This window comes from Chiloscyllium punctatum, chromosome 2 (assembly GCF_047496795.1).
Source record: "Chiloscyllium punctatum isolate Juve2018m chromosome 2, sChiPun1.3, whole genome shotgun sequence".
Taxonomy (NCBI): domain Eukaryota; kingdom Metazoa; phylum Chordata; class Chondrichthyes; order Orectolobiformes; family Hemiscylliidae; genus Chiloscyllium; species Chiloscyllium punctatum.
This window is the reverse complement of record NC_092740.1, coordinates 83,614,120-83,631,716: the sequence shown is the minus strand read 5'-3', so window position 1 is coordinate 83,631,716 and position 17,597 is coordinate 83,614,120. Positions and strand designations below refer to the sequence as shown.

Sequence of the window (17,597 nt, the reverse complement as noted above, 5' to 3'; positions counted from 1 at the left end):
AAAAACAGAACTGTTCAAAGTGTGCTGCAATGAACAAACAGAATGATTGAAGAGATTGGGAGATTATATGATAACTTGTCATATTCTCTCTGGAATACAGATAGTTGAGGTACGATTGTGGATTTTAGGATCCTTTAAGTTACTATCTAAGGCATTCTATCTTTTCAAGAACAGTAAAACCAGAGAACGCAAGCTTTCTCAGAAAGAATGCAAATTGAAAATTAATATGTGGAGGCATTGGGCAGACTTTTCTCAGGCAATTGGAAGTGGATTTAGGGGCAATGGCGTTGGGGAAATCCCAGACGGTAACAATGTGGTCACCATCTCTGCCAGCTCCTCTCAGGATAGGATTAAAAGTGAGCTGGGAGCACTCTTGGACTTGTCAGGTAATTAAGAATTTGTTAAGGTTGCTAGTTCAATTATGTTTTAACATTGGAAAGTCCAATCGCTGGTAAGGTGTTTCTCACAGGAGGACACACGGTGCAGCATGGTGGCTCAGTGGTTAGCACTGCTGCGTCACAGCATCAGGGACTGGGTTCGATCCGAACTTTGAGTAACTGTGTGGAGAGTTTCCATATTTTCCCTGTGTCAGCGTGGGTTTCCTCCAGGTTGTCCAAAGATGTGCAGGTTAGGTGGATTGGCCATGGTAAATTGTCCATAGTGTCCAAGAATGTGCAGGCTAGATGAATTAGCCATGAGGATTACAGGGATACCTTAGGGAAGTGGGTCTGGGTGGGGTGCTCTTCAGAGGGTCGGTGTGCATTTAGTGGGCTAAATGGCCTGATTCCACACCATCGGGATTCTGTACCAACTATTCGCTAAGCTTCTGCTTTTTCCTTATAGTCTTCACTTTTCTCTTCACAAGCTGTGTTCTTTACGTTCATGTGGAGAAGAGGGAGGGATCACTTTTGTGGAAGATGTTGTGTGGCATTGGTACAAAGGGGAAATAGGCTGAGGGTGAGTGTCTGTGTTGGCTATTCAGACAGGGATGTGAGTGGATTCAGGAAAAGGTATGAATGAAGTTGCAAGTTGTATTGACCTGAAGTATGTTAGATAGAAGAATACCGGGAAAACCGCAATGAGGCTTGAGCACCTGAAACATTATGCCACTCAGCAGTCATACCTTCCTGAGGTCCTGGGTCCTCTAGGGGCACTGTCTGAAAGCTCACTTCTTCAGTCACTTCCATCCATACTCCTTTATTCGAGAGATCAATTATTCCCTCCTCTCCTGAGCGAGGATGCCTGCTATTGTCTGTCAGCTTTCCTATCAGTGACACATGGTGAGAGACCAGTAGACAGAGTTTGAGAGGAAACATTGATGGGTGAGTGAGAAAACGCAAATGGGTCAGGCTCAGAGGGTCATTCAAAAGATCCCTGGCAGGAGAGGGGGAGGTGGGCTGGGGCTTTTCAACCTTTTGCTGTTGGGGTGGCCTTCAATGGGCCATAAGGCACAAAAGCAACCCCTCCCCCACCCCAGCCCACAAGCAGATTATTCTAGCTAGTCTGCCCGTGAGCATGGTCTCAATCTTGTCACTGATACAATAGATGTTTAGATACTTTCTAATCAACCTGTTCAGGGATGTTATTTCTGAGGACATTGGGACTTAAACCTGGGCCTGCAGATTCAGAGGCAGGGATATTACCCTGACTTAATTTGGGATGTTTGTGTGAAACTGGAGAAGGCCTTCCACCTCACACCTTATTAAATAGGTCCTCTAGCTTCTAACTGTTTTGCAGGGAAGTGGGAGGGGACATTAAATTCAATCCCTAAACTCTTTTTCTCTTGCCACAGATGCTGCCAGAGTTGCTGTGTATTTCCAGCATCTTTTCTTTCATTTCAAAGTTTGCCCATCTGTCATGTTTTGTTGTTATTTATTTTTTTCTGTGTAACCATTGCTTAAGATATTAAGTATTTCAAGAGAAGGTCAAATTCAATAAAGATTATTTGCAACCAAGTTATCACCAAGTTCAAGAAATGTATAACATGCCATCACACCTTGGTGTCTCAATAGTATCTCTGATGGAATTTGGAACAAATTGGAAGACTTTTGTCATAGTCTATTTCTTAAAAAGTCCTATATTTCATTCACCATTTCACTTTAAAAGACTGATCAATGGACCCTATCTGTGCTGTTGCTGATTTTGTTCGCTGCATATACATGGAAACGTTAAATGTTCTCTTCGGGGCATAATAAGAAGTCAGTGCATAGAAAATCAGCTATACGTGAACCAATGTTTTGTGTATGTATTGTATTAATGTAGGACTGTCCTATACTATTGGAAGGTAATTATTCTGGTTAACCGTTGAATCAGTAATTAATGCATTGTGCGCCTACAGGCTAATTGAGTCAGCTGTCGATGGCTACAATGTGTGCATCTTTGCTTATGGTCAGACAGGCTCTGGGAAAACATTCACAATGATTGGAGAGAAGGAACCAGCAAATCTAGGAATAATACCCAGAGCATTCAAGAGAATATTTCAAATTATACATGAAAACCAAGCAAACTTTACATTTAAGGTGAGATGGTAAAACAATATAATTTTTTTAAAAAAACTTAGTCATAAACCTTGAATGTTTTAGTATTTGTCTCTAATTTCAAATATTCTGTGGTAACAAATTCTGTATGTCTGAGGTTCTGATGTATGGTATTGAAAGCATGAAGATATCTTTGGAGTGAATGACAACTCTAGGATCATCTGATTCACAGCCCCTTAAGGTTAAAATAAAAAACAGGAAGTGCTGGGAATACTCTGCAGGTTTGGTGGCATCTGTGTCGAGAGAAACAAAGAATAAGATTTCTTCAGAGCACGTGCACTTACCTCTGCTTCTCTCACCACAGAGTCTGCCAAACGTGCTGGGAATTTCCAATTTCTTACTGTAACTTACATTTATTTTAGTGTCTAATTCATTGCCAATTCTCTTCCAGTCCAACTGTCCAACTGGAATTCTTTTACACTGTTTTATCTTGTTCACCTTCATTGCTTTCAACTTGTTTTCTTTCACTATAGATCCTCCCAGACCTTCTGATTATTTCCAGCACTAACAGGTTTTATTTCAGATTTCCAGTAACTGCAGTATTTTTGCTTTTACTTTACCTTAGGGCTCAATTCTTATTGCCAGCTCAAAGGTTGCTGCAATGCAAGCCTTCCATTCCACTTCTCACCAAAGAAACAAATCAGATAAAAAGGAGATAACATGAAGGGCATGCATTTGCAGTGACCATTGACATTTTGAGTATTGACACCTTATTTTGAAGTGCAGTACAGCAAAAAAAAAGAAAGTTGTGCAAAAGTTCCATTAAAATTTTTGAAAGTGCATTATTAAAGGCAGAACTTGGAAAGGGAAAAAAATATTCTAACATAGAGAAAACAACATATCTGCTCCATGAACGATTACTAAGTAGATCTCACTGTCTGTCACACTAATGTTTTTACAAATGCATGGAGCCACACAAACCCGACTTCTTTAGCAGAATTGATTAAGTGCTAGTTGTTTTCTATGAAAGCCTCTTGAACTGCTGAGTGTTCCCAGGATTTTCTGTTTCTGTTGCAGTTTTCCAACATCTACAGTTTTGTTTCTTTCCTTCACCAAGAGGATATGGATGCATATTAAACTAAAAGAAACCCCAAGCTCCTGGAGTTTAATGTCCACCATAACACACTGATTCAAATAGTCTGAGGAGCTAGTAGAGAAAGTAGTACACAAAATAATTGGATGTGATTCATTTCAGAGCATTTAGTCTATTTCTTCAGTGAACCCTATTATTGTGGGATGATTTTTGGATTTTCCCAACAAAGGGCTGGATCGTACCAGAAAACTGTCAGTTTCAGGGTGTTTCATGGAGGGTTTCTCTCTGTAAACTCTAGCAAGTTATCTTATTCAATTCTTCACAGCTTACCTCGTTCCACTACAGTGCCCACTAGCATTCAGTCCCAACAGTGGAAGCATTTGGCATTGTCACTAACTTAGGATTCCTGAAACCATGGTGACAGTCCAGCCATGTTTAGATCAAGCACTGCCAGCCAGGAGCTGCCCTTCAGTGTGTGCATAGTGCTTCAGCTACAAAACTGATGCTGCTATAGTGCCATAGCATGTTAAAAAACCTGTCTAAGGGTGTGCTACTCCCCCCCTCAATATCTGAGGTTGTGAAATGCTTAGCTTATTAGGGACAGCATGTCTTTTGATAAATAACAAGTTTCCAGTCAATGAGTGATCAATGCACCCAGCTCTCAATTGCTGGGACCTGATGTCAATTATGTCCTGACTGGCTTGTTGTGCCTGATGTTGCACAGCTCTATCCTACTGAAAATGATGTACCTCCAGCTCAAAGTCCTCATCTTCCTCTTTGGAAGACTGAAGTCATTCTCCCAGCAATTCTGTGTCCAGCACACCATCTCTTTGCCTGCTCCAGCTGTGTAGAACATAGAATGCAAGGACAATACAGTAGACTGTGTTTGGAGTGAACTGTTAGACCCCTGTCCATGGAACTTAGTTGTGAGGTTGGGACTGCTGGACTGCTGTCCAAGATGGAAGTCCGGTGGAGCAAGTGGTGCCAAGGAGTTGCCATGGACGCACTCTGACTTTCATGTTGAGAATTGTCACAATCAAGTTTTTCTCTAGCACATGGGAGAATAGGTAACTGAATGAGGAGAGATTAGGCACTCACGTAAGTTCATGCAAATAGGCCACTTGATGTTCATTAGCAAGATTCCTGATTCCCCATTCAAAACTTACTTGCAGAGTCAGACATTTTCTATCCATGAATGCTCTTTTTGCCAATCTTGTAACATTCTCCTTTCTGACTTATGATTGCCTGTTTCATTCAGGGGCTGAGAAAATTCAGCCTGTAGTGCCAGGTGTAGAGCTTGGTTCTTCTGGTGGGTGTATCATTGATTATAGTAACAATAAATTAGTTCATTTAATATGTACGTCTGTTATTTCCCTCTCATAGTACAAGAACGTCCTACCTGATTGCCAGGCCTGGGGTCTTCCATATTGTTTCAATAGCAATTCTGTTTTAAATGGAAGGTACATTCATCTCAGTTCATTATTTTGGCATTTTGTTGACTGGCTTCTGTATCATTGTTTAACTTAGGTCTTGACTTACATGTTGGAGTTACATAATGATCAACTTTTGGACCTTTTCATCAACCCTTGTGAAGGTTCCACTACAAAGCTTGAAATAAGGAAGGATAGAAAAGGATTTGTATACATCCAAGGAGCAGAAATAAAGGAGGTCACCAGTGCAGAAATGCTCTATGCATTGTTTGAGCAGGGTTGTACAAATCGCCACACAAGTAAGATGGGACATGTCACAGAAAACCATCTATATATCAAATAAGGTCAAAATTTATATAACTATTAGTTTAATGCATCATATGATTTTAATGGAGGGGATTGCAAGTGTCTTGTTTATTCCAACATATTATCTAAGGTTGACACCTATTTGGTAATTATGCATTGTACTTATATTGAAGAAGGGGAGATGGGTGAGTTATATGTTCATTAAAAATCTATCAGACATATAAAGAACGCATTAAATTAAATATGCCACATGGTTGAATGTGCATTAAAAGATCCTGAATAGTTAGACGTGTATCCTCATCCCGTCTTTTTTTCTCAATATCTTGGACATTCACCTTTTTATTGTGATTCTTTCTTCTGCTTGCAAAAAAAAGGAATACAAACCTAAGTGCAGAGTTCTAATCTCTTAATCTCACCTTCTGTTATTATAAAGATCTCTTTTTTTTAAACAGAAAAATAATTTCATTCTTAGGTCCAGGAAATGGACTTGCAGAATTAGTTTCTAGAATTCCAGAATGTAAAACTACTTGCCAGCAGCTAATGAGTTTTTCTTTGTTGATGATTCCTATTTAAATGTCTCAGACTGATAGACAAAATACATACATGTCATTTAGGTCATAACGTACTTGTGTAGATAACCAAGATGCCCTCTGGCACTCTCCTGATCAGTTCTAAGAGCTTTGCAAGAATTTAACATAAATCCAGATAGATCTACAAACAGATCCATTTCCAAAAATATTTTTCAAAAGTACTGGCAAAGCTAGGGAATGTATCGGGGTCAAATTCATCCAGCCTGGCATGAGAAAAAACACATTGTCAGGTTGTTTCGCAGTCTTTCTCATTTTTCTTTTCAGGATCTGAATTAGAGTGAAAGATCAGGGAATTATTTGAAGGAAAACAATGGGAATATGCTTGGTAGGATGATAGTCTGACAGAAAGAAGTCTGTGCCAGACCATCAACATTTTACAATTGATATCAATAACTTAGATTAGAGGAGTGAAAGTATGTTAGCTAAACTTCCAGATGATCTAAAAATAGCTAAGAATGAAAGTTGTGCAAAGGACACAAGGAAGTTTCAGACCATAATATACATTGGGTAAAAATCTGACTGATGATAATGTGGAAAAATGTGAATTTGTTCACACTGGCAGGGAGAATAATAAAGCATGGTAGCCTTACTGTGTTAAAGCAGAGCATTTGGCCCACTGATCCTCTGAAGAGCATCTCACCCTGTCCCCCTATCCCAACATTTCCCATGTCTAATCCACATCCCTGGACATTATGGGCAATATAGTATGGACAGTCTACCTAATCTGCAAATCTTTGTTTGTGGAAATAAACTGGAGCACCCAAAAGACATCAATACAGACTCAGGGAGAATGTTCAAATTCCACATGGACAGTCATCTGAGGGTGAAATTGAACCTGGGTCCCTGGTGCTGTAAGACATCAGTTCTAACCACAGAGCCACCATGCCACCCTATTAAATAGAAAGTGACTGCAGAATTCCAAAGAGGGATCTAGGTTTTCTAGTACATGAATCAGAAGATGTTAGCATACAGGTACAGTATGTAATCAAGAAAGCTAATGGAATGCTATCCTTTACTATGAAAGGAATTGAAACTAAAAGTTTGATTTAGTGAGACATGACATTGATGAGACCAAACGTAGAATAATGCACGCAGCTTTGCTCTTCTTGTTTAAAGGATGTTGATGCTATTGAGATATTTCGGAGGAAGCTTGCTAGACTTAAACCTGGGAAGAGTGTGTTCTCTTATGTTGATAGGTTGGATAGACTGGATTCATGTCCACTAGAATTTAGAAAAGTGACTTAATTGAATAGATAAGACACCTGAACATTCTTGACAAGGTGGATGTACAGGTGATGTTTCCCCTTGTGAGTGAGTCCAGAAGTAGGAGCACAGTTAAAAAATGAGGGGCTTCTCCTTTAGGACAGAAATAAAGGGAAAAAAATTATGAGCGTTGTACAACTTTCAAACTCTCTGCCTCAGAAGGCAGTAGAGGTAATTTCTTTGGACATTGTTAAGGTGGAAATGGACAGATTCTTGTTAGGCAACAGAATCAAAGGTTATCAAGGAGCATGTGTGAATGTGGAATTTGAAACATAAACATGAATTTGTTGAAAGGCAGATCAGGCTTGAGGGGCTGAAAGGCCAACTCCTGCTCCTCATTTGTGCATTCCTGTGTACAAGGTTTTGGGCGGCATGAAGGTTCAGTGGTTAGCACTGCTGCCTCACAGCACCAGGGACCCAGGTTTGATTCCCGCCTTAGGCGCATTCTCCCCGTGTCTGAGTGAGTTCCCTCTGGGTGCTCTGGTTTCCTTCCACAATCCAAAGATGTGCAGGTCAGGTGAATTGTGTTAGGTGCACTAGTCAGGGGTAAATATAGGGTAGAGAAAGGGGTCTGGGTAGGTTACTCTTCAGAGAGTTTGTGTGGACTTGTTGTGCTGAAGGGCCTGTTTCCATACTGTAGGGAATCTTCTAACTTCAAAATATGCAATAGTGGAAATAGTTGTTAGATTACTGGAACCCAAACTGAGCTATTTAGCCAATAGTTAGTAACAGGTGATCAAAACCTAAATAGTACTCTTTTAGTGCTTTGCTGCTGGAGTTTACCCTCACCTTTGTTCTGCTCCAAATTCTAGGGTGAGGGCCATTTAAAAAATAACACAGGTACTCACCCCAATACCAGTGCCATTTAGGCTCCAGCTCATGGACTCAGGAAGATTTTAACATGACTTCCTCTCAGAGGCAGAATGTTTCTGACAATCCTGTCTCTTAACATCATGATGTTAGTACAGAGAAAATACCAGGATAAGAAGCCCTATCGCTATTTACCTCAGAATCAGAATGGAACATAATTGGGTCTTGTCCCAAATCAGGGGGCTACTCCCCTCTCACTTTACTAATTCTCATTTTTTATGTGGTATAAATTGATTTTCCTAGATATATCAAGTAATCCCAAAATGTGTAATGACAACTTTGTAGACACATGCAGCCTGTTGTATGTCAGTTCATTCATTTTCTCTTTTTTTTCCAGAAACGAACAATGAAAATTCACGATCCCATCTGATTGTTGGAGTGACAATAAAAAGTACCAATCTCAGTGATGGAGCTGTAACTTATGGAAAGCTCAGTATGATTGATTTAGCAGGAAGTGAGAGAGCATTCAAAACAGGAGCAACAGATGATCAGCTGAAGGTCACTCTCTTCCACATTTTCATTAGTTTTCTCTCTTTCAAATCGCTACTTATTATTTATGATAGCAAGGTATCTAACTGACTGATCCTTCCAAAACATTATTGAGTCACTAGAAAATTGAGAATTGAAAATGGTTTGTTCTTCCTTTTAAATATCATTTTGTTGTACTAAATTTATTGTTACTGAATAGAGAGTATTGAACTTCTTGCTCTGTTTCTCTGCCCAGTCTGCCATGGATCCATCACATATGATGATAGGCTTCATGCTGTCGTAAACTATTCAGATTCTCTCATAGACATGCCTGTCCTTCTGTGCTTTGAATTTCTATGATTTCCAACTTTGTGCCAACAATGGAAATGTATGTTAGGAATTGAGGAATGGACTTTGTCACATTTGTCATTAATTTAAATAGTGCATGGGGTGGTACCTGACTTTTCAATGTGACAATCACTCATTAACTGCACAATTAGAAAACTACAACTTACAGATGTAGTGTATTTCCCACAGTATTGCACAGACTGAACATTTTAATTGTGGGTAGTTCTGTCATGTCAACTTAGTTAAGCCCACAGCATTGTCACGTCTAAATCAAAAGGTCATGGAATTAAACCCTGTCCATATCCCTCTGCAAATTCATAAGCTAATCTTTACTGAAGAGGAAGTGTTGCATCGTTCAAGATGTCATTCTCTGGATAAGGCATTAAACCATAGTTTCACTCAGGGATTAAATATTTTGTGACACAATTTGAAGAAGAGCAGGGAATTTTCCAAGTCTGCCAGCCAAATTTTTTTTCTCAGTCACCATTAAGACATTAACTCTTCTTTTCTCACATTGCTGTTTAATCGGGTATTTGCTGTGCACAATAGTCATCATTTCAAAGGAAGAAAACATTTTTTTACATTAGCATGATATAATAAGATGCCATATATTAGCAAATGTTTATTTGGTGTACACCTGGGAGTTCTGCTGCTTAAGGTAAACCTAATTGATGGTACTTGCTGACAGCTGTTAGCTGACAGCAAAATAAAATGATTTTAAAAAGGATTGGTTGGCATTAGAATAAAACAGGTATAATTTTTCCAAGAGTTCCTACATTAAGAACAGTGTAATGGATAAGGTCTTGCAAATCTCATTGATTTCTGTGATTGTAAACTGGGATAATATTGCTATTGCTGATTGATCTTTTGTTTAAGGATGACATCACCTAAGAGGCACAAGTTTCTCCAATGGATTATCATGTGACTGAACGGGCTGACTCCCAGCAGATCTTTGAGCACTTGTGTTGTGATAAGGAGGATGGAGTTTAGGACTTGCTTCTTTTTCTTTCCTTCTCCACTTCTGCTGCTGCTATCACTGAGGCATTTGAACTCAAAGCTTGATGGGTGAATTGTCAACATTTTGAATGATTGCTAGCAAGCTCCTCTTACTCATTAATGTAAATACCACATCTCAACTATAAACTTAGTTTGTGTTGCCATGAGGCTTGTCACTTGAAGCTCTAATCTACAGTTTGTAGATTTGGCTGTCCTGCTGATCACCTAGTACTATGTCTATGATACATGGCCCATAGCTTCCTCTTACTGAAGGGTGACTACCTACTGCCCCTGGTAGGCATTTGGGTTACACCTTGTACTTAATATGGTTTTCTGTCAGTACATCACTCACCTGTACAGACTATTCCATCCTTGCTTCATGGCATCTTGGGGACGTCACTGACAGATTTACACAAATTTCCAACTCATTATATCATTTTGCAATATTGCATTCCCTCTGCAATGTATAGAATCGTAGTTTTTGGATTTCCACCTTATTCTGTGCTTCAGCACCAAATTTGCTGCCAATTTCATCGCAACAATAATGCTGACAGTACACCGTCATTATTAGTGCAAGAGCTGGCCTGCTAATAAACAAGAACCTGCAATTTTTTGAATAAGCACAACCCAACAGAAGTGACAGACATTGTATCAATTTCATCTCAGCCAAAGGTGCCAATCCCACTAGCTGTGGGTTTTTTCTTTGAGTCTTAAACTTGAAAGTATCAACTCACTTAGTCTTTAGTATTGCACATCAGGTACAGCATGTTTAAGAATCTGCACTTTGTTGGTGAGTTTTTCCATTTTTAGTGGAACTGTGAAAATGTTAAAACAAAACGAATACAGTGCAGGCCACAATGAGAATGCATTTATATAAAGTGGTCAAAAATTGTAATTAAGGGACTGCAGGATAAATTATTTCCTTCCCATACTTAAAAATCTGAATGTAATATTGAGGAACACCTGACTCAAATATGTGTTGGGGTGGTGCTTTATTCTGATGAGAGGTTGGATGGATGAATGTGAAAGACAGAGGAGAGTTAGACAGATTGTATAATTACACCATTAACTCTCTTGCATCCAAGGTTTCACTCCTGTCTAAGCTACATAATTGGTTTGTGACCAGATCATATGTCTCTTTGTGGTATGCGGAGGAAACATTGTTTGCATCAAAATTAAAAATTAAAACACTACGAATGAAAAGAAAACGATTTTCAAAAAATACTTTTTTCAATAGCGTGCAGAAATCATTAATTAAAAGTTTACCTGTGTACTTTTATCTTCTGAGGATCACAGGAAGCTAATTCCATCAACGAGTCTCTGAGATCATTGGACGATGTCATCTCTGCTCTCTCAGGGGAACAATCCTTCATTCCATACCACCGTAACAAACTCACATTGCTGATGCAGGACTCATTGGGTGGGAATTCAAAGACACTCATGTTTGTGAACATTTCCCCAGCAGATTACAATGCTGAGGAAAGCATCAGCTCATTGACGTGAGTATTCAACTTCAAACAAAAGAGTAGAGTAAAGCAGGAGAAGTGTGTTGTTGTGGTTTTGACACACTGGCAAACAAAAATCTATCCACCATTCCAAACTGATGCTTAGGATTCTACAATTTTTTTATAGACTAAGAGGAATGGTAAGATCATATTTCACACCAAGGGGTAAGCTGTTCTGGCCCCAAAACAAGGATCAAAATTCTGGCCTGTGTAATATTTTAGAGATATCTGCCTAATCTATATAAAACTATTATCATATATACTTTGGGAACTAACAAATTTAGTTAATGTTTGTTTTAAGTGACACCTTTGAAACCTGATTTTTCATATATGTAAACAGGCATGCAGATGATAAGCAGAGTGACTACTGCTATTTGACTCATTAAATTGAGTGGACTGACCAAATTTCACATTGGCCCTGTAATGGTGGTGTGTTGTAGATAGTGCCACGGACAATGAAAGCCATAAAATGTCGGCACTGGTGAACAATTCCACTTCTCTGGCCACACAGTTCCCCAAGAAAGGTCCCAAATTAAGGAAGTAATAGCAGAACATTTGGAAAGCTGTAAACTAATCAGTCAGAACCAGCATGCTTTCATGTAAGGGAAATCCTGTCTGACTAATTTATGAGTTTTTTTGAGGAAGTCTCAACCAGAGTGGATAGATGGGAACCAGTAAATGTATTGTTTTTGGACTTCCAGAAAGTGTTCAACAAGTACAATGTATATTAATCACCTGCAGGAAGTGAGCCAAATTTGCAAATGGCACAAAAATAGGTGGAAAGAAAGTTGCAAGAGGACTACAAACTGTTGGCAGAGAGATATTTATAAATTAAGTATGTTTGCAAAAAGTTGGCATTTCGACTATAATTTAGGAAAGTGAAAGGTTGTTAACTTTGGGAGGGAGAACCGAGCTTAAAAATGTGTTGCTGGAAAAGCGCAGCAGGTCAGGCAGCATCAAAGGAACAGGAAAATCGACGTTTCGGGCATAAGCCCTTCTTCAGGGCTTATGCCTGAAACGTCGATTCTCCTGTTCCTTTGATGCTACCTGACCTGCTGCGCTTTTCCAGCAACACATTTTTAAGCTCTGATCTCCAGCATCTACAGTCCTCTGGAGAAGAACTGTAGAAAGCTGTAATACAAAGGGACTTGGGGATACTTGTGCATGAAGGCTCACACACAAGTGCAGCAGGTAATCAGGAAAGCTAATGGAAGGTTGGTTGTTATTTCAAAGGGTTGGAGTATAAGTAGGGAATTCTTACTGCAACTCTGGTTGCTTGATCTCTGGTATAGAGGGATTATCTTATGAGCTAAAGTTAAATATCTAAATTTAGAAAAATGAGAGGTGATCTCATTGAAAAATGTAGGATCTTTAAAGGACTTGACACGATAAATGCTGAGAGGACGGTTCCACTCAATGGAGAGTCTACGACCAGAGGGCATAGTCTCAGAATAAAGAGACTGGGACAAGAGGAATCTCTTTTCTCAAAGGGTTGTCAGTCTTGGGAACTCCTTGTCACAACAGAACTGTGGGGGCAGAGTTGTCATCTTAATTTAATGCTGATATAGTTTGATTCTGGATCAGCACTGAAACCAAGGGTTATGGGAAATGCAGGAAAATAGATGGGAGGAATGTTCGATCAGCTATGATTGTACTGAACGGCGGGAGCAGGCTGAAGGGCCAACAGCCTATTCCTGTTCCTATTTCTTACAGTCTTATTGACTATGCTGAGTAATTGATAACATTAAGAGTGGAAGATTGTATAGTAAATTCACTCAAGCCATAGCAGGATAGGCAGAATAAATCTCACACAACCAAAACCTTCAACTAAAAACGGCAAAATTAGAATCTCAGCTCATTTTTGAGACAACAACAGAGATTCCTGGCACACAATGCTAACAACATCTGGGTCTATCTATACTTATGCAATTGGTTCCTAATGGCCATCATTAATGATGTTGTGCATTTGGAACACACACTCTGTTTTAACTAAAAGTTGCGGTCACCATTATCAATGAGGTGAGGTCAGGAAAACTCTACGAAGACTATCAGTGCACCACCTCCTGTACCACCACAGGATGGCGAGAGATGTAACCACCTGGATTATATATTTGCCATGCATTTAGTCCTGTGTTAGAATAAACAGATGGCACTAACTTAAATTGATGTTCGAACCTGTGAACAGATTTCCTAATTATTTTAAGCAGAGCAAGCAAATTGTATCATTCTGTATGTCCTTATTCACTATTTATTATTATTCTAATGTGTTCAATCGTCTGTAGGTGAGTTGGATATTACCAGTAAACATTGTTAACTACTGTAAAATGTTTTATTTTATTATAGTATTTAATTGACATGCGGATGTGACTGCAAATAAGTATTTTCATGATTTATTTTTAAACATGAGAACTTTTTCTGCTTTTCTGAAGTACTTATTTAACTTACTAATTCTTAACATGTAGTTGTTAATTTGATGTGCAAATCCAGCAGTTTTTCTACATCACTAACTGTCCATTAAAAGGTGATGGGGATCTTGAATCACTATAGTTCATTTTGGCCATTTTGATACAATCGAATGCTTGCTGGGCCATTTCAAGGCAGGTTATGAATCAATAATGCTGGCACAGAACTTAAGTCACAGGGTGGTCAAACTGGGTAAGAAAAGCAAATATTCTTCCATAAAATGCTGAAATTTAAATAATATTTCTATTTTGCTTTTGAAACAGTTATGCATCTCGTGTTAAATTGATAACAAACAATGCACAGAAGAATTCTGAGATCTAAGAGGTAGCTCAACTCAAACAGGTAAGAAAGAAAGTCAGCCATTTTAAGCACAAAAAAAGCAGGTAAGTGCAAGACAAAAAGCTTCAACAGCATGTCTCTTTTCTCAGCAATTCTCAAGTTCAGTGCTTCATCAAGTGAGGGATAGCATGATCGTGTTGAGGAGGAGGGTGTTCTGATGGATGCAGCAGGTGAGTGGCACAGTAGTCGGTATTGTTGCCTCACAACGCAAGGGACCCGGGTTCAATTCTAGCCTCAGGCAACTGTCTGTGTGGAGTTTGTACATTCTCCTTGTGTCTGTGTGGGTTTCTTCTGGATGCTCTGGATTCCTCCCACAGTCCAAAGATGTGCAGGTTAGATGGATTGGCCATGCTAAATTGCTCAAAGTGCTCAGGAATGTGTAGGCTAGGTGAATTAGCTATAGGGATGGGGTAGAGGCATGAATTTGGTTGGATGCTTTTCGGAGGATGGGTGCAGACTCAATGGGCCGAAAAGCATCTATCTGCACGGTCGGGATTCTATGATTCTATAAAGGAGGTACCACCCCTTGGCTAATCACTGGCCTCTGGTGCAAACAGTGAGACCTTCCAGGTGAGGAATTTAACATCAGCTTCCCTTGCCGTATATAGAAACCCACAAGTGTCAGGAGGAGGTATGTCACTGGTCATTAATTAGCCACTTCAGGGCTTTAGTTGGCCCACAAGTGGGTGAGCGTCCCCATGTCTTTGGTAAAATTGTGGCAGCAGTGTGGTGTGGGATCAGGAATGGGGCCAAGGGGGAGCTCAATTCTACAAATGCCCAGCACTTGCTAACTTCTGTCCACAGGGCTATAAAATTCACAGAATAACAAATCTCAAACTTAGTACCTGGATTATTTTTTGTACAACACACTAGTGAGTGCAAGACTAGTAAGATGAAACTGGTTCTTGCATGGCCAGAGGAGTTGGGCAGGAGGTAGGACAACAGATCTCAGGGGGTATTGGGATCAGTTCTGTACCTGTAGGAATCTGCCAAAGGTAGATGTGTTGCACCTCCATGGAGCTCAGTCCAATGTTATGGATGTGTGTTATCTAGTACTGGGGAGAATTATAAACTGGGGATTTGGCAGAGGATTCAGCACCAGGGTGTAACATCAAAAACTGCAGCATGCACTGCTGCCTGGAAGATTACTTACAGTGTGGAAACAGGCCCTTTGGCCCAACAAGTCCACACCGCCTCGCCAAAGCGCAACCCACCCATACCCCTACATCTACCCCTTACCTAACACTACGGACAATTTAGCATGGCCAATTCACCTGACCTGCACATCTTGGGACTGTGGGAGGAAACCGGAGCACCCGGAGGAAACCCACGCAGACACGGGGAGAACGTGCAAACTCCACACAGTCAGTCGCCTGAGGCGGGAAATGAACCCGGGTCTCTGGCGCTGTGAGGCAGCAGTGCTAACCACTGTGCCACCGTGCCGCCCACCTAGTAGCAAATTTGTCACGAAGTAGCAAATTAAACTCAATTCTGACATAGGAAAGATCAGTGATTGAAGCCAATTTGAAGCATTCTAAGATGGCTTTGAAGTGCATGTATATAAATGAGTTTTCTGTGCTACAGACACTATGATATAGCAACATTACCAGCAACCTAGTTCAAAGATGGAGAGGATTGGCAATTTAATGTTTTTGACTAAAACGCATTCAGGAAAGATGGGAAAGGATTGGTGGCAGGATTATTCAACAAAGCTATTATAATAACAAGAGTGAAAAGATGATGATGAGTGACCAAAGCATAATGTTTATTTGGATGGAATTAAAGAACAGTAGAGGAGCTCTTGTGCTGGCAGGAGGAAATATAGACTGGCAAATAGTGGGAAAAAGATACAAGAGCTGTGTAAAAAAACAATGAAATCTCACTGCTGGCATGTAAGTACAGGATGATGAAAATCCAGAAACTTCCTGCCATATGAATGTTGGTCCATATTCTGGCTACCAGGTGGGATTTCTAATTTGAAGCAAAACAAAAGAAGAACATTTGTTTGCAAGAGACCGGATGGCACAAGAATCCCTACAGTATGGAAACAGGCCCTTTGACCCAAAAAGTCCACACCAACTCTCCCAAGCCCGTTCCCCTACATTTATCCCTGACTAATGTACCTAACCTCTACAAACACCATGGGCAATTTAGCATAGCCAATTCACCTAACCTACACAGGTTTGGATGGTGGGAGGAAATCGACATAGACATCGGGAGAATGTGCAAACTCCACACAGACTGAGGCTGGAATCGAACCCAGGTGCCTGGTGCTGTGAGGCAGCAGTGTTAATCACTGAGCCACCATGCCACCTCTGCAGTGGTGTCATTTATCAGTGAACCCAACTGAAAGATAATGTACACAACATAAACTTCGTATACATATAACGTTATAACCTGAAATAAGTTAACACAAGAAGCTTCTCGGAGATGAGTGACATGTAAGCTATTTGTTTGTAGCCTTTAGTTTAGTTCATATCTCCTTCACCTCATAACCACCATCACCATTTTGACCCAACTCCTACTTTGAACAGGTGAAGCTGGGAGAGTTGTTGAGTGTCCAAAATACAGTCACAAGCCAAGAATCACTATACAGCAAGTATACTAAACTTCACCAAAGTAGAAAAAAATTGAAATTATTTAGTGGATCTTTCAGAAGAGAGTTAGAATTAAACTTTACTGGTTCATCTCAAAATTGTTCTCAATATTTCAGCATATTTTGAAGTCACTTATTTTAAAAAATGAACACATTGTTCACTTTCTTTTTAGATTTTTGCAAAATTGAAACCTGAAGAACCACTGGAAGAAGCATATTGAGTGGTGTTCCACTTTGACTTGAAACAACAAATTGATGAATTAAGCAAACATAATGAAATGTCTTGATTGCCATTATGAGAACAGGTTTTCACTCTATTGAAAGTCAGATAAAATGTGCCTTTTGCAACATCCTTTGTTCCCTGGTTGTTTTTAGGTTTTATTTATTTACTGGTTTTAAATTCACTGCCAGTTTTTGCACGGCACTTCTTGTATTATTTTTGAACTTCAATATCTGCAGACTGTCCTCTTACAAATACATGTTTTGAATGGTTTTCTCAGTTATTGGAGAAATTTCTGACAGGCTAAGAATAAAGCCAGTATTTACAATGTTCATATGTAATGCCCACCTGTGCTTTCCCTGTGAGAGTGTGGTATTGGACATTTTTCCTTGGTTGATGGTATTGGGTAGGACATTGCGGCATTTTAACCCAGTAGTGATGAAGTCCAAATGAGAACAGTGTGCATCTGAGAGGAGAAAATGCACCTGACCTTGTTGCTCTTGTCCAATTTCTTGGTCAAAATCATAAAGTCGGGATATATTGTCAAAGTAAATAAATTTGCAGATGATGAAAGCATGGGCAAACGTCCCCATGCCTTTGGTAAAATTGTGGCGGGAGGGTGGTGTGACATCA

The 17,597-nt window shown here is 39.8% G+C and overlaps 1 protein-coding gene across 1 annotated transcript in view; it reads left to right on the top strand.

Annotated features, from left to right (window-relative positions):
* The window catches only part of LOC140492353 (uncharacterized), a 46,057-nt gene extending 29,092 nt beyond the window's left edge, over positions 1-16,965 (top strand). Inside the window, exons 8-11 of the mRNA XM_072591275.1 lie at positions 2,339-2,519; positions 5,098-5,299; positions 8,367-8,596; positions 16,918-16,965. Of these exons, the coding sequence (XP_072447376.1) occupies positions 2,339-2,519; positions 5,098-5,299; positions 8,367-8,596; positions 16,918-16,965 (661 nt within the window). The remainder of the gene's footprint in view (positions 1-2,338; positions 2,520-5,097; positions 5,300-8,366; positions 8,597-16,917) is intronic.
* The last annotated feature ends 632 nt before the right edge of the window (positions 16,966-17,597 follow it).